Consider the following 23,451-nt stretch of genomic DNA (forward strand, 5'->3'; position numbering starts at 1 on the left):
TTGTGTTTGTCTTACCTGCAACAATGGCACTCGCAGTGAAGAACACAAAGTTGATGGGAACCACCTCTGTGGCGTCAAACATTTTCATTGCCTGATTAAGAAATCTGTATGAAAGAGAAAACATGACTTGTTAAGGGCAGGAAAATGACATGGAGACAGGCTAATCTATTTAGCAGTTTATTTGCTAAATATATATGTAGACGTTCTGCAAGATAGGGAGCGATGTTTAAAGTGTATTTTCTTTTAGTTTGTTAAAAAACTGCAAAAGCACTTATTTACTCTGTAGTGAATGAGTTCGAGCATGAAAATAAGTGGCTGGAAAAAAAAAGCAGACAAAGGCTGAGGGAGAAAACCTTGACTAACTTGATCTGGAATGCGCAGGAGGCCACCATGACGACGAGCATGACGTAGAAGATGGGGTAGATGAGCTGCAGCTGGCCTTTTATCGACTCTGTGATCATCCCTGACACGGCTTTGACCGAGATGACTGTAAGAGATGCTGACACGACACAGAGGGTCACTTCACCATTCACCCAACTTCTACACATCAAGAAATTCCCCGTCTGTTATTGTAAAAGTTGTGGAGGCGTTTAAGTTTGAGTTACTGTATTTGTTTTTTCCTTCTTTTGTTTTCTGCTCATCTCTTAACAATAATGATAGCAGAGGTCCATTTTTGGTAGCCTGGCAACAAGGCAACCTCTGACGACTGAAAATAGCTTAATCCAAACCTCTGCCCTCATTTAGACAGCTTCCACTTGTTCGTACCGAGCAGGGCCACCAGCAGCATCACGATGACAATGTGCTTCACATTCCTCCTCTTGTACAGATAGAGCAGGATGCAAAACAGGACGACCTCTACAAACTGTTGAGAGTAGGAGAGGAGCGGCGTGTTATACAGGTCATTAATGCAGATTCTGTTAGGACAGAAACTAAAAATCTGACAACATGCAGCATGCACATTTCAACTGAAACAAATGACCGAAAAATATGAAGTGAAATGAATTTCTTGTCCTCAGTGAGAAGACCCCGAAGCTGTCCTTGTGAATTCAATCACATTCAGTCATTCATAGACTTCCAATAAACGTCAAGCAGCTCGGCTGGGGAGCAAGAAAGGAGCACAACAGCAGAGCTGAGAGGAAAAAAAGGGCGCGCTGACCTTTAAATCTCTCTCAATATCATCCCGGTGTTGCAGTAAATACGTTAAATAAAGGGCTTATTTCAAAATGTAATTATTCTGTGTGGAAATGGATTACCAAGGACCTGGGTCATTAAGAGCAGTTCACACCACACACACTGTGAATAACACCAAACAGGCCTGCGAACCTGGATGGTGTGATGACCTCTGCGAATGATGAGAAGACGGCAATGGATGTTTCATTTCCTCTGATTAATCACCAGCCTCAGTTAATCTCACACTTGTTGGAGGTCGCTCCTCTGCCGGCTGATGAGAATTATCATATTCACCGGCTGAAATGCTAAACAGCGTTTTCCTTTTACACTTTACCAATCACTGCAGCCAGTGGAAGAATCTCAATTTAAAAAAAAAACATTGTCTTTACAGCCATTTCTCTTTTCCTTATTTATCTAATAGCTGTTTTTGACTCAGAGTTTCCATTCCATGACAAAATAGGATTCAGCAGTGGTATCTGGAAAACGGTTGAGGGAAATGTGCTCTGAATAAAGATGCTGCCTGGGATACATTCAGTTTGAGAAGCTGCCACTCCATGTGTGTTCCTCTCTGTCTGAAGCTGTTTTCTTTCCAAGATTTGTGAAGACGTTTCAATGAAAAGACCATACAAACAATTTTCCTTCCATAAGTGATTGTTATTCATCAGAGATGCAGCAGGCTTTAAATTGTTTGTGGAGCTGGCATCACTGGAAAACAGCAGGGTTTGACCTCCCACAGCTGAAAGGCTCCTTCAAAAACATCTCAGGAGGGGTTTTAACCAAGTCAAGCATTTATACTTGAAGCCAACATTAACATTTTTGTGATGAGTAGGTTTGGAGAGAAAACGCTTTTTTAAAAATTTATTGTTTTTTCCAGCTTTGCTCTGTATTTCAGATCTGTCACTATGGTAACAGCTATGTTTATGCCAGAGCTGCCGGAGGTGAAATTGGACCAGGAGAGCACATGGATGAGAGGTAATGCATTTGCAGACTATGAGGTGGAGGTAGCGTTTTTTTTTTCCTTTTTCATACCAATGAGGACAAAAACATGATCATTCTGTTTTCTACACTTTCAAACCAGAAATGTAAAAAACCAAAGGAGCAGATTATTCATAGTTATAGACCCACCGCCAAATGCAAAAGGGCAATAATGTTTTTGCTTGCTTGTGTGTGTCTGTGATTTTAATGAAACTCACAGAAAGTAATCATTCCATGTACCTCTACAACTGATTAATTTTGGATTCAACCTGAATTAAGACAGACACCACAGCTAATTGACCTTAGCCAACACAAAAAGCATTATAAATTAGTCAGTTTTACAAATATTGAGCTAAGTTTGGTCTGGTAGTAGCTGAAAGTCATCCTCAACAGATCTTGCAAGATCTTGCATGAGATCTTGCATATCATTTACAAGGTTTGACCAAAATGGCTATAACTGGCCAAAAACATATGGCAGGCATTTCTTCTGTCTTTAATTTCAAGGATATTTTAGATCATTCTTCATTGTATAAGTTTAAAAAAAAATTAATTTACTGTACTTACTCTGCTTGAAAAAAAAAGGCATTTGATTAGCTTTAGGTTCAATCTACAGCAAACACAGAGCAACAATAAAAATAAAAACAAATATCAATGACTTGAACAACAAAAAGGGATAACATGGGTTAGAGATCACATCAGACGTTTCTCTACTTATACCTCTTTGTAATCAGCTAATTAAAATAATCTGTCATAACTTTATTTGTTTTAAAAAAAGGAAAAATAAATAACTTTTCATTTGCCATCAGTGTCTAAAATGTGTGTGTAGTAGTGTGTGTTAAAAAGGATTACACACAAGGTAAAGCAAGAAGTGCCAGCTGATGGCGTAGTACTGGACCAGATGAGCTGTAATGTGTGTAGACGTGTGGGGGGCAAAGGTCACCAGGAGGTATGTTCCTGAGATTGCCAGACTGCCACCTATAAAAGAAGAAGACCAGAGAGCCGTAAAATTACAGTGAAAGACTTTGTTTTAATAATTTACCTGATGGATCGACTGCAGGCTCGTTATTAGTCACCATCTATAAAGTCCAAAAGTCATATTTTATAATTAACTCCTCTGTAATTTCCACTGAAAGGTGCTGGTGTGGTTCCACTTATAAGCACTTTGAGCCCAAATCCATGCCCAGCTCAACTAGATTGTTTTTTTTTTAATTATTTCTAATAACTGCAAAATACTCATTAAAAAGAGTGACCTTTTTTGTCTTTGTTACACAGTATCCTTGTCACAAAGCTTAAAAAATGAACTGCAATAAGAACATAAACACAAATAACCTGAAGGTTGCTAAAGAAAAGTGGAGCGTAATACTATTATTAACCTTAAATATACCTTACATATGCACAGCAGTTATAATAGTGATGCTTTTAACAGAAAACAACAAATATTTTCATGGCAGTAACTTTCTTATTCAAGTCATTATTCAGCTAAATACAGCTAAACACAACTTACATCCCTACGTACATTTTAAATACATTTTGACTCTCAAATTGACTGTGTTTAGAGGTTTTGTCATAAACATGAACTACATTTAAAACTGCATTGTGCAAACAGAAAAACTCTCAGTTAACCCTTTGTCTCAAAATCTAATTTCTTCGTTTAATATTTTTTGCAGCACAAATTATTGTTATCGCCCATCACCAAAAGGGAGAGGTGAACAGTAATGTTTTTGCTTGTGTCTGTGTTTGTGTGTGTTCATGTGTCTGTTAGCAAAATATCTCATGAGACACTGGACAGATTGTAACTAAACTTTCAGGAAATAATTGTTTGATGTTCATCTACAACTGATTACCCACTGTAGTCAACCAAATTCCTAATGGTCACCACAGCCAACTGACCTTAGAAAACACAAAAATGGCAATAATTCAGTCAGTTGTTCGATATCGTCCTAAGATTTTGTGTGGTAGTAGTAGCTGAGTGTTATTCACAACACATACTCTGTATACTTTACACTGCATGAGATCTTAGCTTCAAAAAATAGCATTAGCTGTTGGCGCTAAACCTGTTTGTCTGTTTGCAAACGACCACATGAACCCCTGAACAGATTTTAATGAAGCTTTCTGAAAGTAATCAATGGTTGTACATTAACAACCGATTACCTTTTGGAGTTAATCTAATTTAAAATGAACATCATAGTTAATCGACATTAGCCAATACAAACATGGCTATAAGTTATTCAGTTTTACAGATGTAGAGGTAAAATTTGATGTGGTATTACAACTGTAGCTGAGTCATTCACAACACATACTCTGAGTGTGACATCTGGCAATATCGCATGAGATTTTGCATAACATTATTTTCAGTGTTTGACCAAAACAGCTACAACTCTGTCATTTCCCATCATAAGATGATCTCAGTCTAAAACTCTGGCTTGAAAGGTGGTGGGCGACATGCATGCCTTCAAGGAATGCTAGGCCTTTAATTATTTTTTTACATGACTAACATTTTTCACACAATGAATTGTAAAAAAAAGACAAAAAAAACCAACCTCTTGTCTTTATAATACAATGTTTCCCATGTGTGGCTCATTAAGGCTTTCACTGAATACAGGGCCAAACAAAAGAGGCAAAAATGGCATCTGTTTAGTTTGTGAACCAAAGAGCAGACAGAACTGTTTGGTGCTGATATGAATGAACAGTCCAGCAGCTGTGACGGCCATGACAGTCAGGCCATTTATCAGGAGGCTCAACAAACAGTTGATGCATCGAACATTTTATTTAGGTCTAAGACACCTTTTCTTTCCAATGCAAAACAAACTAAAACAAAAAAACACTCCTCTCACAGCAATCAGGCTGTTGTAAAATCTTAAGTTAAACACTGGTTTCATCATGCTTCCTCTGTTGATCTTTTTTAACAGCAGTGCATTCTTCTAATTTTAATATCAGAGGACATATATGTGTTTGCCTGCAGTGGCTCAAGGTTTGCTTACCAACAACATCAGAAGCTCGAATCATCTCCTTCAGGAAAACCACAGATATGATAGCACTGGCTGAAAACACAAAACATATTTAGTTCATTTAATCACCATTAACACACCGTTTTTCTATACTGTAAATTACTTAAAAGAACCACTGAATGTTTGTCTCCTGGTAATTTCAAACAGATTTTTGTCCCCGTTTGTGCAGACAAACAATAAAAGACATAAAACACAATGTTTGAAATGTTTATATTGATCAGCAGGGAAAAATCTGTCAGCATGCTTAGATGAATGGAACTCATTAGGAGTTCATAAAACCGGCATCAAAATATGCCGAGCAGCTATCCCATGCAACATTTTTCACGAATGCATTCATAAACATCACTGTCAAAAACTGAGCAGGTGAAAGGCAATCAGTTTCACACGAGCTAAGCTGCAGATTAGTCTTGTTAATGTTTCCAGGCACCAAACCGAGGGAGACGGATGCACTCGCAGTGCTCAGCTGTCATACAGACGAATAGCGGGACAGACAGAAATGCATGCAGACACACAGACGTGCAGATAAACAGGCAGATGGACACAGACAGAAAACAAACAAGTCACAACAGACAGCAGCAGTGACAGAGCAGGTCAGCTTGTATCACATCCCCAGCCCTCAGCAGCAGGGGTTAAACTGGGATTTGTTAGGTGAAGAGGGGTCTAAGGTTTTAGGGTTGCGATGAGAGCACCACATTTTTAGTGACAGACAATAAAAACTGATGTCTCTTTGGTCTGTTGTCAGTGTCTTTCTAGACAAAGCTGACAGCCGATAATAAATTCTGTCTGTTAGTACACTTTTGTATATTTGTATTAGTTTTTACCAAGTGATGTTCATTTATATGTCACAGTATTACAAAGTGCACAGACTTCAAATGACCTTTTTTAAAACTTTCCTCTGTTTTTCCATTACTTTTCTAGTGTGATGTAACAATCACACTCTCCCTCCTCCCACCACCTTCAAACAAAGTACCTAATTCATATCTATTCGTATCTGAACTTCAGTCTTACGATCCATCAACCCAATCATCTTTTTGTCATAAGTTTAACTTGCATTATTCATCATAGCTCATTTAGTGATTTGTTTATATGTAAATATGTCGATACATCCTTTTTTGAATTTCAGATCCTTCAACTAGCTTAAGAACAAACCAAGCTAAGGCTAACTTCATATATTATTGTTATTTGTGTTTATGCTTTCTTTGTATATTTGTTACACATTTCAGATTTCTTAAAAAACCCAACAATAATCATCACTTTCTCACAGTCCTAAAAGTTTCCTGTATGGTTTCAGATTAAAACAAACTGTACAGCTTTTGCTTTAATATTTTCTTCCTATTTCTCCAAAGCCTAAAAATGTTACAACCTTTAGAAAACGTACAGTATGCATAAATATAAAACGCCTAATAAAACGAAATTAAATGAAACCGTTTTCCTACAAAAGTCAAGAGAAAAAACAGAAGACAAAAACTGCTGATTAAATCTTTTCTTACATACAAAAGCCACATAATTAGTTAAATGAGATGCACCTCTGGGCAATCAAAGCCTCCAATAATCTCAGTATATACACACCTGGTCTGAAAAACCCCAGAATCAAAGTAGTAAAAACTACTACCAAGCAAGATATATCATGAAGACAAAGGAACTTTCCATATAGCAGAGAAACAAAGCTGTGGAGAAGTACAGATGAGGGTTGGATTCTAAAAAAGAAAAATCCCAAACCCCCAAAAATCCCACTGAGTTGCATTAAATCTGTTATTATAAAGGGTGTGCATCTGTCTGATAGCAAAATACCTCAAGAACCATTTTAATGAAACGCTTAAAAAAATAATAACTGGATGTACATCTACAACTGAATAATTTTTTGATTCAACCACATTCAAGATGGATACCACAAACACATTAATTGCTATAATTCAAGTCCGTTTTACAAATATTGAGCCTTAAATTTGATGTAATATTAGCTGAGAGTCATTCACAACATGCTGACAGATACTGCACAAAAGGATTGAGGATTGATCAAAACGGCTATAAGGCCATCATTTTTCATCATACAATGGTCTTAGATTAAAACTCTGGCATGAAAAGCAGAGGATGATATGCAATTCCTCAAGGAATTCTAGGTTTTTAATGAGGAAATGGACAGATTATGCCACCAGATCAACCAAAGAGTCGTCCAGTAAAAATCTATTTTTGAGTTTGCTAAAATTGCTCAGCTGTAGATGTACAATCAATGATTACTTTCTGAGAGTTTCATTAAAATCCACCCACTTTTTCATCATAATATAGAGATGGGCAGTTTGTTTTAATGCATGAGGAGGAGATTAGCTGCAGAGCTCAAACAGCTCCATGTCAGTCAGACAGCACAGCTCAGGCAGGATTACTGTGTTGATGTGGTATGACAGACGGGTTCTTAACATGGAGATTAAACACACACATTTGTACTTTTATTTGCATATACCGTCATCAGAGTTTGTAGGTTTTAGGCAACAAGAAACCCAAACCACAAGTGGCTTTAGTATAAACAAAAAACAGATTTATAGATGATGATTCCTTGTAAAACTTCCAATCGTGTATATTTAGTGTGTGTAAATACTAACAGATCACTTTGATATGTTCAGTTTCAATTTCCTATTTCAATTTAATTTGTTTGTCATGTCATGCAAAACATAAAACAAAATATGTCCCCAGGACATGTGGCATGCATGGAATCCAAGCCCCCAAAAAACAGCTAACTAAAACACTATCTAGCCTAAATATTAAAAGCTAGATACACACACACACATGTGTGTGTGTAGATAAATGATATGATAAATGATAATTTAAAATTAAACAACAACAACAGCAACAGCTAAGGCTGACAGATTGTTTCCATTTCTGAAGCTCAAGAGGCTGGGTTCACCAGTCCCACTGCCTCAGGATAGAAGCTGTGTTTGTTGTTCTGGCTTTAATGCTCCGCAGCTTTCTGCCTGAGAGGAGGGGATCAAACAGTTTATGGGCCAGGTGAATGGGGTCCTCTATGATGTGGGCTGCCATGCTCCCGCTGGTGTAGATATCCTCCAGAGAAGGGAAACTACACTGGTGGTCCTCTGGGCAGCTTTCACCACTCTCTGCAGCGCCTTCCTGTCGGTAGTGCAGCAGTTCCTGTACCAGGCAGTGATGGAGAAGATGAATGTGCTCTCCATCACACACCAACACAGGGAAGTTGATTCCTGTCTCAGTCTCTCAGCACTGGTGAGCCTTCTTGATGATGTTCTGAGTGTTAATGGTCCATGGCAGATCCATGGAAATGTGGACTACCAGATATTTGAAGCTGTGGACCATTTCTACAGCTGTACCTTTAATGACCAGTGTAAAATGTGTCTGATGACTCCTCCTCAGGACCACCACCATCTCCTTTGTCTTCCCCACATGCAGGTGGAGGTTGTGTACCCCACACCAGTCCACATGGTCCTCTACCTTCCTCCAGTATAGGTCTTAATGCTCTTCCACCTGCTCCGTGGATCATTGGTGGTAAAATGCCCCTGGAGTTTCAGAGCATAGTCTGCCATTGCTCGTATGGGACTGCATCTCAGACCTTCAGGAGATGCTGCACATTACCATGCAACCAGGGGTTTTCGTTGGGGTAAATGGTTATCTTTCTGGTGGCAATGACGTCATCAATACATTTGTTGATGTAACTGCAAACAGACAATGTGTACTATAGAGATTGTCCTCTAAAAACAGTACTGGAGCATTTGAACCGCTGTGCAAGGGCACATGGTAATGGACTTCTGTGTGGGCTTGTTGTGTTCCAGCACAGGGCACTGAGCAGGAACCAGCAGGACAGTGATGTGGTTAGAAAAGATCAGGTATGGGCAGAGCACCACTCTATGTGCCTTCTGCCTGTTTGTGTACACCTAGTCAAATGTGTTGTTACTCCTGGTCACTATGGAGATGTGCTTGTAAAACTGAGGCATAGTGTTCTTGAGCTACATGTAATTAAAGTACACTGCTACCCCAAAGAATGCCACCAGGTGTCTGTCCTGCAGATCACAGAAGTCATCATGGAGCTCCCAGAGAGCCATGTTTGCACTGGCGCTCGGAGGGATGTACACAGTCACAATGATCACCACTGTGAACTCCCGCAGCATGTGAACTCCACATGCTGCGGGAGTTCACGTGGCTGGCACTTTAATGACATGTATTTCATAGACTCTGAACAATGGCTGCTCACCAGACAGCAATCTGTGCACCAGAGCTTGTTGATGTAAGCATATAGTCCTCCTCCACAATGTTTCCCCAATAAGTAAGTGCAGTCTGGGCGAAAGAAGAGCAGCCTCTCCATCTGGTATACTGCATCCAGCATGTTCATATTAGGCCACGTCTCTGTAAGAAGAAGTGCACAACAGTTCCTCATCTCCCAATACCTGGTTATCTGGAGTCAAATATAGTCCATCTTATTATCCAAGATTTGGACAATGGCCAAGAAGAGAGTTGACAGAGCTGGTCTTTTGTTGGATCTTAGCCAGGTTAACATGCCAGCCCACTTGCCTACCCTATGTCTCTGAGCGCACCACCTTCTTTTCCTCCGACACATTTTAGCCCACCTTCTCCACCAGCCCATTGTCTTCAAGAGTCCCAGTCTGCACTAAACCGCCTTAAGCTCTGATCTAATATCTAAGGCAGGAGACATGAGTTCAAACAGCCTAGCTGGGCTATATCTCCTTCTGTCTTCCAAACTCCAGTGTATGCTCACAGGTAGCCAGGTAGCTGCTGTACTGCCACGCACTGCCATACTCCCATCACCATCGCTGCAACAAGCATTTGTTTCCTCTGAAAGAATGAAGTATGGCTGCTGGGACACTCATTCCAGTTTTTAAAGTTTACAAACACTCTCCTTTACATTATGATGAAATAGTAAGTTGTTAAATATTTCATGCAGAGAGCAAGTACATACACACATTTAGGACTGTTCTTTTTGCCTCTGGGACCAGCTGGATCCAACAAGTAACCATAGCAACTCACGGCAAAGTGAGATTCACACAGCTTGATGAAATGAGAGATGTGGCAACAGAAACCTCTGGGGGATGCAGCTGTGCTGCTACTCCTGTGTGTGCATCGGATTGGTATATGTCTCTCAGATGTGTAGTAATGGGGAGCCTTCTGGTGGGAAAAAATACAATCATTGTGACTTTCTTTCATTCCAGGACTCTGACACAAACAGATTAGAGTGGCTAAAGTTTGGCTGTCATCTCCAACAAGAGCTTAAATGTAAAAGCTGGTTGAATTTGCCTCTTGTAAACACGCTTTTTCTGAGGAAACATCATGGAGTCTCACATAAACTTCTGAACAATAGACAAATCCTGCGATACAGGAGTTTTAAATATACCTTTACTTTAGATTATGAGCTTAAAGGGATATTTCATCTATTCTGAAGTGGGGTTTTGTGTAAAAGTTATAAACAACTAGTACTTCACCAGTTCTAAAAATGTTTTCTGGAGTGACCTTAGTTAGGAAAAACTGAATATTTGTCCACGTGGGAATGGCATTTTGTAAATATGCAATTTTCTTTTCTATCTTTTTTTTTTTATCGTTTCGGCTTCGCATCCACATAGAAACTGTGTTTTAGGAGGACCCAAAACAGTACTTTTGGAAACTAGGTTCCAGAGTGAAAAAACTCTTGAAACACCATTGCATTCTTGTGTGGACAGCCTAAACACAACTTTTTAAAAATGATGGCGTCATGACCCCACCTCTAATTTAGCTGCGTGACAGACGCATCAACAATATTAACGTGCAATAAGATGCAAGTTGCTCAACTACAGTAAAAACTTTGTATACTGTACTGCTACATTTAACAAAAAATAATGATACACAATAACATTACTTTAAATAGAGAAGAGCAAAAAAACTTGATTATTACACCAAATAATATATGGCCAAAAAGATTTTTATTACTTTACTGAACTGTCAAACAATATCATGTTGCAGAAAAACTTTCACATATTACATCAAGTGTAGATGCATGAAAAATGGATGTAGTTTTTAAAGACCGACACTGTATATAAAAAAATTAGCCTGATATTTAAACACTATGAGGAAAGCCTTTCCCTCCTGCTGTTTATTGTGACCAAAACGAAAGTTCCACCTTGTAGTCAGTCCACAAAAAATACTCTGTCTTCACTCTTGTCTTTGTCATCCACATCTTTCTCCTCTTGTTTTTACAGTTTGGAGTGACTGCTTCACGTTTTCTTTTCTGTTTCTGGTGTATTTTTGTGGCAGCGTTACAGCACCACATACAGGCCTGGCATAGTTACTACAGTATTCGGGGTCGTTTTCTGTTTCCATATGGATGAAGACATTTCTAGAAGCAGTGTTATGTTTACGAGAATATTCTTTAGAAACAACAAACAAAAAGACTGTTTTGGAAAGACAGCATTTAAGTGTGCCTAACTTTGAAAGGACAGACAATTTAATGACTATAGTCTAGTACACAGGTGTCAAACTCCATTCCTCGGTAGCCGCTCTCCTGCATGTTTTAGATGTGTTCTTGCTTTAAAATGCCTGGTTTAAATGGATGACTTGTGGACATGCTTATAGAGAACTTGATGATTTGATGAGGACATAATTAAACCATTTGAATCAGGTGTGTTGGAGCAGAAAAACCTAAAACTTTCAGGACAGTGGCCCTCGAAGCCTGGAGTTTGACACCTCTGGTCTAGTACAAGGGTCTCCAATCATTGTCCATGGATTGTTTGGTGTTGGGCCAGACAGAAAAAATAAAAAAGTTTCTACAAAACAAAAATAAAATCATATAAATATTTTCTATATTATACATTGGTCTATAGGGTATTTTATTTAGAAAAATTACCACTTCACTAAATGCCTCTTTCCTGCACTTGACTGAGTCACAAACTAGCAAAACCCACAAACTAACCCAAACAAAACTGAGCAAAAACAAACATCACTGGAGAACTTCTTTTTCCCCACTAATTTGTGGGAAACAGGTATATAAAACCAGCTGGTCTAGTATACTTGTCTGAATGCAGCTAGGACCAAAGTCGATTGCTGCCATCTTAAAATGACTCCAATATTTAAAATTTCAGAGATTATGTAAACACAGTTTCATAGACCTTTACACCTCTGTCAGTTTTTCAACAATTGGTTATTTACATTACATTTTATGGTTATTAACAAGTGTAAATAGCGGCAGCAGCAGAGAGAGACGTCTTGTGCAGCCTGGGGTTAGTTTCTGCAGGAATTTCATATGATCCTGCCCAAATAACCATGTAATTATAATATGTGACTGTGCAAAAGTTTAAATATTTATGCTTGTATAAACTGCTAAGAAATTTTTAAGACGGCAAAATCTGCTTTGGAAGTGGATTCATTTGAGCAAGCCATTATTAGGTTGTCAATATGGTCAGAGTTGACTCAGTTCCGAAGCAAATTTTAGCATCTTAAAACAACTCCACTCCTCAAAATTTTAAAGTGGTTCATGCAAATACTAATATTCAAAGTCTTATAACCACTGTCAATTTTGCATTACATTAATTTCAACAGAGATATACAACTCCAGCTGGAATTAACCCAAGGCTGCACCGAAGTGAATAACAGTCTATTCAGAAATTGATGGCGGTGTGATGGTTTCTAAAAAGCACTCACATGAAGTTGTAGAGATTGAATTTCTTAGACAGTAGCAATTCAGTTTGGTCTTAGATGTGATCAGAAGCACAATTACATCATCAGTCGTGTCAGATGTAAACTCTTTTCTCAAACTGAGGCTGTTCATACCTTTTACACAGAGTACCACTTCAAAATGGCCAAAATACCCCTTTAAATGACAAGCCAAACCTTTCTTCTTTTTTTTTTTTTTCGATCAATTATTTTTATTTTAATTGTTTGACATCCACAAAAACATGTACAGAACAGCACAATTACAATAAGTGGAATAAGACATAGAAATAGAGAAATTTTTATAACTCCCCCCCACCCCATGGTGACCCCCTACCCCGTTAAGCCAAACCTTTCTAAAGTATAACTTTTGTGAGAAGCATTCATGATTTTACATTAGTAAATTAAAGGAAAAATATAACTCAACTGATAAGTGTGACTGCTAAAACCATAACAACCAATGAAAAACAGTGCTGCAGGTCTTCTATCTGTCAGGGATTGATGCTCATGCAGTGGATTTCTGTTTAGTTCCACCGTGTCAGACTTTTCTCTGAATGTGATGATATCTGAGGAAACAGGCCGACGCTCTGCTCCATACAACAGTATTTGGATGATGCTGTCATTCCTAATAGAGAGGGCTGTGCAGACAGGACAGCAATAATTACTCTCCATGGAGCATCGGTGTGTCAGTGTGACATGCATGGACAGGGAGATGACAGCAGCATCAGCAGCTCTCTTCATCCTCTCTTCTTCCATCCAGAAAAATGGGCATTTCCACTTTCTCCTACACATACAGCATCTACGTGTTTTCTTCAACTCATTTATCATCTTCTTCCTTATTTTATTCCTCTCACTTCACCCTCTTCCGTTTTTGCCAATCAGTTGCCTCTTGTTTACTCACTGAAAGCATCCCAGAGACTGTGCCCCCCTCCCCCCCACCCCCAGCCCCAGCCCCACTCTGAGCTGTCACACAACTCTCGGGAAACGGGCACAACAGCACAGCAGGAGAGGTGTGTGTGTGTGTGTGTGTGTGTGTGTGTGTGTGTGTGTGTTAGCCAAAGGAGGATCTCTGGTCGACATAAATTCTTTAGACCCAGGTGTTTCTACACATCACTACAGAATTGCACAAATCACGTGGGCGTGTGTGTGTGTGTTTGTTTCTATATGTGTCAGTGTGAGGTGAGAGGTGGAGTAACGTCAGGAGGCACACTCTCCCCTCAGCCTCACTCGTTAGTTGGACGGACAGAGCATGTCATTGTTGAAGACATCTTCATCTCCTTCTTCTCCTTTTCACCTCTTTCGCTCTGGTTTAGATTACTAAAAACATTTCAGCTGCGTAACAATACTGCATTCTGCTCGTCTCTCACAATAAGCAGTCTTTAAATAATTTGTTAGATGGTAAAATGGATAAAAGCTCTGTTAAAGCCTGTAGTAAGGACAGTTTTATAAACTGTCCGCATTAAGAGGTTGTTGCTTCTTCTGAACAGTCCGGTGTTTGAGCGCATTAGTTTCAGCAGAGGCATTTTTCAAGCAGCTGCTCACTGAAGCAAATAAAGCACAAAACTACAATGAACAAGAGGTGCAACCCTCTTAACAGGATTTGAGGTTTTGCTTAGTGTTTTATTCAAACCATTCATTCACTTGCGAGACGCAGTCATGAGAAAATCATTCAGCGCAGTGGGTTAATAGCTGTCATTAATATCACTGACTCACCGCCACCTTCAGCACAGTGAGTGATGGGTGGCAGGAGGTAAAAGGAAAAGCTGTTCAATATTTAACCTGTATTTAGAGGGTTTACACTGAACAGCTGCCAGCAAGCAGGCAAGCTCTGTTTTGACTGGAAAATGAAACTGACTTAGTCCACGGCATCTTTCATTCACAATGTGGGTTGTAAAAATAACTTTTAATTCACTGAGTTTTAGCCTTTATATTGACAAGTGAAATTAGACTTACCAAGTCACAAAAAGTTCAATTTCATCTTTAAAGTCTGGAACTGAATGTGAGCTAAATACAGCAAACCTCCACACATCTCTGTGTAATTTAGGTTCAACCTAAATTCTTATATTTGGGTAACACATTCTTCAAATGCAACTTTGTTTTCACTATTACGCAGATGATACAGTGATCCACAATGGATATAAAAAGTCTACACACCTATGTTAAAATGTCAGGTTTTTGTAATTTAACAAATAAAACCCTGATACATTATTACAAAACTCTTGCAACGTTATTGTGACACGTTCTGTTCAATTAAACAACAACAAAAAAATACAGACAATACAAAAAAACATAAGGCTAGATGCATACATTTGCACACTCAGAGTCACTCTTTAAGCACCTTTTGATTTAATTACTTCCTTGATTTTTATTTGGAACTCACCTGCCATTAAAGTGACTCTGATTACCTTGAAATAGCTGTCCTGGAAGGATTTTCTTGACATTTTCTCAACTGTGATTTCACAATGCCTCAAAAACATCTTATTATTGAAGAGAATTAGACAGAAGGAGGTTACAAAAAATTGCTCAGCATGAGATATTCCACGGAACATAGTGAATAAGTAGAAGAAATATGGGACACAACAACATTCAGAACTGGATGTCCCTCCAAAACCGATGAAAAATGGAGACAAACTGGTCAGGGAGGAGGCAAAGAGGCCTACAGCAACACTGAAGGAGCTGCAGGAAGTTCTGACTCTACCTGTGACAACAATCTCCTGTGCTCTCCATTTGCCTACGTTATAGGATGGGGAAGTATTTTAATACAAAGAAAAACATTCAGATCCAACTTTATATCTCAAAAAAAAAAAAGTTGTGGTTTGATAAACACACTATTGAACTTTTCAGCTGTAAGACCAAAGAGTATGTTTGGTGTAGGAACGAGCCTATGTGTCACCAAAAGAACACCAAACCCACAGTGAAAAATGATGGTGGCAGCATCATGCTGTGGCGTTGCTTCAAGGAGAATAAAATTATGAACTGTTTCAAATACAAGTTTATTTTGGCCTAAAACTTTCAGGTGTCTGCCAGAAAGCTGAAGATGGAGAGAAGTATTTTTATTTTTACATTAGAAATGACCCCAAACAGACATCCAAATCAACAAAACAATGGCTTAACAGAAGAATATTAAAATTTTAGAATGTCCTAGTCAGAATTTAGACCTAAATTTAGTAGAAAATTTTGTGACCTGAAGAAGAATTTGCACAAGAGAATCCCTCAAAATTTGGCAGATTTTGATGACTTTAGTGAGGAAAGTGGGCAAATATTACCAAGTCAAGGCGTGGCTGCTGAATCCCCTCAACATAACACAAAGACAGAAACAGCATTGTTCACCTGTAGGTTAGATTTTAGTAACTCTTTAGTTTGGAACCAGCCAGTCTGTTTCTATCTGCAGCAGTTTCTGAATTCTGCAGCCAAACTTAAAACTAGTATCAGGAAAAAGAGACGGTATCACTCCTGTGTTAGCGTCTCTCCCTGGCTTCCTGTTAAATACAGAATTAACTTCTGACCTTATTTTAATTTTAGATCTCTTAGATCCTTTTTGATGTTCCAAGTTCTTGATTAGTCAGTAATAGATTTTAGAAACATCTTATAACACATTTATTTGATTAGACTTTTAATAGTATTTATAGGCTTTTAGAATTTTAAGCATTGTATTGATAAAACCTTATTTTCAACTGGGAAAGAAAGCTGTCAGCTTTTCTTGGCATAAAAGCCAATTCATGACCGGATCAAAGAGATAAAGAGGAGAACAGTTCTCCTACTGCCATGCAAAGATTATTAAAAGCTCTCACTCACCTATAACAGACACACAGCCCAGTGGGGCTATGAGTGATGCTGGGGCAAAGCCGTAGGCAGCAAAGTTTCCGAGTTCCCCGACACCCATGAGAAGCACACCACACCACCACATCACAGAGGTGTAATAGGGCTTGGAGCCCCGCTGAGCCTGTCGGACATGGGCGTATTTCTGTCAAGAAGAACAGAAACAGGAACCCATCTGTTAGAAAACATGGACTTGAGAGCTACACAAACTTCCGCACAATTTCTTCAGTCTGAAACAGTCAAATACACAAAACTTAAAAACGCAAGTGTGATTTAAGGGATAACACAGATTGATAATGACTGCACTGTGACTCAAACAATTAAACACCCACTACTGATTAACATTTTATCCAACAGGAAGCGTGACACCAATTAAACAAGTCAATGAGGTGGGAAATACAGAACACAAACATACATTATCATTAACAAATCTGTTTCTAGGAGATCACCCTTTCTAATATTCTGTTATTAAAAGATCAACCTTTTGCAGGATTTCTTATGCATACCCAGCATGCCAGTTCTATAAACGTCCCAATTTCTGCACATCATAGTTTTGGCATTTGCTAAACAGAGTGCAATGGAGCATGAAGGGCATTGCTCTGGTATTATCAAATATATACTGGAGGAGAAAAACAAGGATCAATTTAAACAAGCACTACAGCCTGCAAAGCCTTTTAGCCTGGTAAATGGCATATGTGTGTGTGTGTGTGTGTTAGTAGGTAATGAATTAAATTTAATCTCCAAATTGCTTCTAATTGAACAGCATGTAGCTCTGAAAAGAATGCAAACACTTCAATTGGAATTGATAAGCATCAGGGGTGCATTATTATAATACATAATCAAATTCAGACAGTGAAAATCAAAATGTGGCATGATTGCTTTATTTGTAAAAAAAAAAATGCATTGCTCCTTTCAACATGAACTTGTGTTCAAACCATTTTTACAGCCATGACATACAGTTTTGGTGTTTCACAGTGCCTGCTGGGAGGATGCATAGCCAGTGCCGGAGGGGAGGTTTACAAAAACCCACAAACAAAGGGCAAACTGTCAGAGGAAAGGCACTCTGGAAAGATAAAAACTCTTCTTCACAGGCTTTATGTGTTTACTGTGTGCTGAGTCTTCGTTGTACAGCAGGAATTTATTGTTCCTTACCTGTATGTTGAGTGAAATGCTGATGAGGACATTCCCACATATGGAGATGATGATTCCCAGGAGATAGTTCTGTGCAAACAGTAAACAAGCACAAGATTAGGCAACGCTCTATTTGCCAAACAACAACTCCACACAGCCCATAATACTCCCTGCTAGTCTTATCTCCAGCTGTCACATCTGCCATTTCCATGACGACTGAGAGAGATACTTCATTGGGGCTTTTGTTCAAAAGGCATCAGTGTATGTTCTCCTTTTGAACTGAGGCTTTGGAGGTGTACTAATACATAATTCTTTAACCCGCCCCCCTCTCTTTCTCTCTCACACACACACTTACAGGCAGGAAAAACACCACAGATAAGAAAGAGACATTTAATCCACTTGAAAAACACAAACACTCCCTTGTCCTTAAAAGTCTCTCATGATATCCGACACGTAGATGCAGGTCGGTACACAACACCCTTCAACAGCCCAGCCAGACAACAGTTTGAACAGTTTGAGTAAAAGCACGCTCACACCAGCAGCTAATTTAGAGAAGATGTAGATACGTTCATCATTACTAGTTTTACTCACTAACATCCACAAATGAAACATTGTTTTACTCTAAAACCACCAAAATTGAGTTCCTGTCTTGTAAATGGCGTTCAATTGTAGCATTAAGGAATCCCTTCCCTTTCGTTAAACCCTTGGACCTAAAATCATGTTTCAGTACGTGCTCTGTGGTATTGTTGGTATTATTTTGGATAAGAGTTTACATTCAGGCATTTAACCAGCACAGACAGAATGTTCTGACTTCTTCTTGAATTCATTAAAAACATGATTTATGCAGAAATTAAATCTGTTCATTTGATTGTGAGATCTTTTGAAATGTGAAAAATGAATGTTGATGATTTTATGTGTGCATTTTTCTAATAAGAAATGACTCAAACGGTTTAACAAATTTTTATTGTTATTTTGTCTTACAGCAGAACTTCTGAACAGGAAAAGATAAGTGCAGATGCGCAGGATTGCTGGCTTTGTCGAGGAGCCTGGGTGTCTGAACAGTGCTTTGTTTTTTTAGTTTGACCATGTCCCGCTTGATGCTTTTTATTCAGTTTGTTTTGTGTTTCTCTCCATAAAGGTCTTCTCCTCTTGTCCTGTCGTTAATTTTTGTTACCCTAATTTTAACGCATACCTTTTTTCTAGCTTCGTTTTTTGTAAAGTCCAGCAGTAAAGAAAAATAAATTTAACAAAAGTTAAAGGATAACTTTTTGTAACTTTAAGTGATAAATTCAATTAGGAATCACTCCAGATGTGTGCCACCTGCTGACAGCTCCAGACCTGGCTCAACATCATCATCCTAACCCTTCAGGGTGACTTTCCGGACAAGCTGTTGGCCTGAATTAATCCTCAGTGGACTATCTGGTCCCGCATCCTTTCACAGACCTGGTCAGGAACTCTCCAACTGCACAGCGTTGTTTCCAGAGAGGCCTACCCCAATCTAGCTGTACCACAGTAAGGCGCCTCCTCTCCTGGGTGATGAGAAAAGTCATGCTAAGTCTGGTTATATTTTCAGTTGAAGCAAATTGATGAAACAATATTAATACAATAATATCTCTAATCTGACACGTCTTGATTAATCTGACAATCTGGCAGAATTGTTAACATTCCTTTTGACCCAAATTTCAAAGTAAAATATTTGTCTGACTTGGATAAACTTGACTTTTGTAACAATTCTTACGTGTGTAAACTCGAACAAAGATCCTAATCAAAACATCCTGTTCAAAAGATCCCTCTTCTTTAGATAAACTTGTAATCAAGGTCTTCCTTTGTATCATAAAAGGGCTGATTCTTGCTTCAGAGTGTTGTCTGTGTTAAATAATTTTTAAGTGATTATAGTTGTTGAATCAGCCTAAGATAATTCAGAATAATTACTTGATGCTAAAACTCATTATATTATTTCCAAATTTTCAGTATTAATTTTATTTTTGTTGTATTAACCGATTGTTTGTGATTTTATTTTGATTTATTTTTAATCTTAAAAGGCAAATTTGGTATTTTCACTGGTAATATATTATGTTAGAAATCTCTCTGTGATGAACGGATTCAAACCCTCAGCTGTTGAGATCTGATAAACAATAAGGGTGAATAAATTAAGCAGTCTAAATCTTGTTGATCGATAATTTAATCTGGGGCCCCCTTTAATGAGAGCTTAGACAGTAGCAAAGTGATGTAAATGAGTTTCATCCTTCTTTCTTACGTTCTCTTGTTACACAGGTTAACAAACCCCTGTCTTTGGAAAAGATATACCGTAACAGGTTTATCATCTGGCTATATTTCATGAACAGTGTCCAATACTGTCATTGCACAACATGTTTAATTTTAATACAACCAATTCTATAAACCAGTGTATTTAAAACATAAACCTAAGTCATCAAAATACAGCATAAAAAGCTTATTTTCAATAGTTCTTTGGGCATGATCAAAAACTGGATGTACATATAATCAAAGTAAACATGAGACAAGAGACAGATGTCAAACTGTGAACCACACATAGACTAGGCTGTAAGTGTCCACAGTTTGACCAGATGTGGCCTGTAGATAAGTCTAAAGGCCACATCTGGCCCAGGGGAGCTCAACAAGGAATCAGAAATCAAATATAATCATTCTCATGTCAAAATGTCAGATTTTATTTTGAAATGGGTTTTATTTTGAAGACAAGTGGGTGTTTATGTCAGCAGCCTCCTGTGTGTGCACTACCAGGCATTACAATGCTTCCACACTTTACAAAAGCAGATTTCATTAGAAAAACTTTTGAAATTCTGAAATCCTACATCTACTAATAGCTACTTTAAGCTGGAATTCTTAGCTACTTTTTGAGGTAATTTAAGAGAAACACACCAAGGTGTTTTTTGCTTCTATATGCTGGGAAAAGTATTGGCAAGAGGAAATTCAGTTTTAGGTCATCAACATATATGATAGGCTGGGGGTGGAACAACATAATTGAGGTAGAATTTGAATGATGAAACCTGAAGCTGCAAACCCAATTCCTGCAAAAGTAATAACAGCAGCCAAACCTAGCTTTACCGCATGAAACAGATTAGAGCAATTGAAGGCTAGAAGAAAAAGGGGTTTGAAACAAAACAAACAAACAAAATAATTGTGAGAGAGGAAAAATAAAGGAGGAGAACAGTTTTAAACAGACCATGTGCAGCACAAAGTGATTAACAAATGGAAGGCAGGAGGGAATGTCAATATCCAGGTTCATTGGTCCATTTAGTCCGATAAGACAAGCAGTCAGTTCCTGTCAGTGTGACACTGATAACAACAAGACATGTTGTCTGAGGAAACTAGATTTAACAATGCATAAATTAACTAATATGGACTTCAAACACTAATCACTACCACTTAATTGGAGGGAGTCTCTTGAAAAAAATGTATTTAAATATGAAAGATTTCTTTCCAATTCTGAGGATGGAACACTGTCATAATATTTTTAGGCCATTAACAACAGTTTACAGTTTCTAACACAGTTTCAGGGTATTAACACCTGGTTGGGTACTTTATATTCATCTTACTTTGGCCCAGGAATAAATAAGCAATCAATATTTAATGTACAGATGCAGACAAGTTTGTTTGTACCCTTTCATTAAAGAAAAAACCTCACGATGGTCACTGAAATAACTAAAAGTAAAAGTAATTAAAGTAATACAATCAACTAAAATCAGCCATTGCTTTTGAATTGTGATTTTACAGAATTATCTTAATAACAAACTAATGAAACTAGCCTTGACAAAAACGATGGTACCCTAAAGAAGAATGAAATTAATTTAACCACGCAGACATGATAAACTAAAGTGTTTCCTGTAATCAGCATCACAGCTGTCCTCAGTCCTGGAATCAGTCAGTCTGCCTGTTTAAAGGGTGTAAAGTAGTCACAGGGCTGTTTGGTATCATGGTGTGTACCACACTGAACACGGACCACAGAAAGCTAAAGACAGAGTTGTCTCAGGAGCTCAGAAAGAAAATTATTGACATTATGTTAAAGGTAAAGGCTATAAGACCATCTCCAAGCAGATGATGCTCCTGAGACCACAGCTCAGATTATTAGTCCCATTAGCTCTATGTTTACTGATGAAAAAATTAAACGTACAAAGAAAAGATCCCTGTACCAACAGTGAAACATGGAGGAGGCTCTGTTATGATGTGTGGTTGCTTTGCTGCATCTGTCACAGGATGTCTAGAATCTGTTCAGGGTACAATGAAATCTTAAGACCGTCAAGGCATTCTGGAGTGAAATGTGCTGCTCAGAGTCAAAAACCTTGGTTTCAGTCTCAGGTCATGGATCCTCCAACAGGATAATGACCCAAAACACACAGCTAAAATCACCCAGGAATGGCTTAGAACTAAACATTGGACCATTCTGAAGTGACCTCTGAGCCCTGATCTAAATCCTGTTGGACACCTGTGGAAGGAGCTGAAACATCTGGAGAAGGGTTAGGGTTTTCACCTGTAATAGTTATTTTACAGCTCTCCAAGGTTTCTGGTATGCCCACAGAATGTTTTATAAAATCTTTACCAAGCAATTACAAAAAAAATATTCAAGATTATTTCTTTGGAATAAAAATCAACAATGGCTTGTTTGTTTGTTTTTTCCTAAAAAAAAAAACATTAATTCACCTTAGGTTTAATTGATATTTTTCACTTTGTAATTTCCTCAACCCCCTGCAGCTTTAAAAATGGACGTTCAATCGCAGAATTATCACTTTGTCAGAAGGAGAGACAAATGTGTCCTACTGTGGGGTTTCCTGTTAAAAATAAAGGCAGAGTACACAAACAACACAATATATTAGGGGTGCACCGATCGATCGATCGGCCCCGATCACCCTTAATTTTGGGTGATCAGTGATCGTCCGATACGCGCATGTGAAACCGATATTATCCACTTATCTTATCTGCCTCTGCAAGGGTCTGAAAATTAGCCATTGTCCCCTTTTGCTCTCCGTTTCAGAAGGCTGACTGACAGATCCGCCCACAAGGTCACGTCTTAACATGTGTTGTCACAGGTCACCCGGAGCAGCCATGTCGTCGGTTTGGAAACATTATACAATTAAAGAAAAGGAGCAAAAGATTGCAATTTGCAATTCATGTACGGGCGAAGTAAGTCATGGTGTCATGGTGGAGCCACAACCAAAACTTTCAATACTACAAACCTTGTTTGCCATTTAAGAAACCACCATGCCGCTGAATATGCAGCATTTGAAGAAAGCAATCATCAAGCTAAAGCTAGCGGAAGCAAAAAGCCAGTCGGTGGCCCGCTGTTAGCTCTTATGAGCAGTGAAAAGAGCAAAGCTACAAGAGGAAAGTTATGGAGTTCATGGCATTGGACGACCAGCCATTTTCAGTCAGGGTTTCAGAAATTTGATGCAGCACTTGAGCCCACAATATAATGTGCCGAGTCGGAGATACTTTTTAGATGTTGCATTACTGGAGTTGTTCGGCCAAGTTTTGAGACGCACCCACAACCTGCTAAATGCCGATGCAAAGACACTCAGCTTTACAACAGACATCTGGACTTCTGATGAAAGTTTAATGTCAATGTTGAGTCTTACTGCACAATTGATTGACAAACAGTTTGAACATCATCAAGTACTGTTACACTGTAAAGAAATGTCAGGGTCTCACACTGCTGATGTTG

The 23,451-nt window shown here is 38.5% G+C and overlaps 1 protein-coding gene across 2 annotated transcripts in view; it reads right to left on the reverse strand.

Moving 5' to 3' along the window:
- The window catches only part of LOC108234213 (NIPA-like protein 2), a 38,194-nt gene that overhangs the window by 3,546 nt on the left and 11,197 nt on the right, over positions 1-23,451 (reverse strand). The window contains exons 2-8 of one of the 2 annotated variants that reach the window (XM_037980585.1): positions 17,778-17,846; positions 16,602-16,770; positions 5,127-5,186; positions 2,999-3,120; positions 766-862; positions 364-487; positions 16-104 (exon numbers count right to left, since the gene is read on the reverse strand). In XM_037980585.1, the coding sequence (XP_037836513.1) occupies positions 16-104; positions 364-487; positions 766-862; positions 2,999-3,120; positions 5,127-5,186; positions 16,602-16,770; positions 17,778-17,846 (730 nt within the window). Of the gene's footprint in view, positions 1-15; positions 105-363; positions 500-765; positions 863-2,998; positions 3,121-5,126; positions 5,187-16,601; positions 16,771-17,777; positions 17,847-23,451 lie in introns of both variants that reach the window. The other variant, XM_017413243.3, reaches the window with a different exon arrangement.

This window comes from Kryptolebias marmoratus, linkage group LG16 (assembly GCF_001649575.2).
Source record: "Kryptolebias marmoratus isolate JLee-2015 linkage group LG16, ASM164957v2, whole genome shotgun sequence".
NCBI classification, from domain to species: domain Eukaryota; kingdom Metazoa; phylum Chordata; class Actinopteri; order Cyprinodontiformes; family Rivulidae; genus Kryptolebias; species Kryptolebias marmoratus.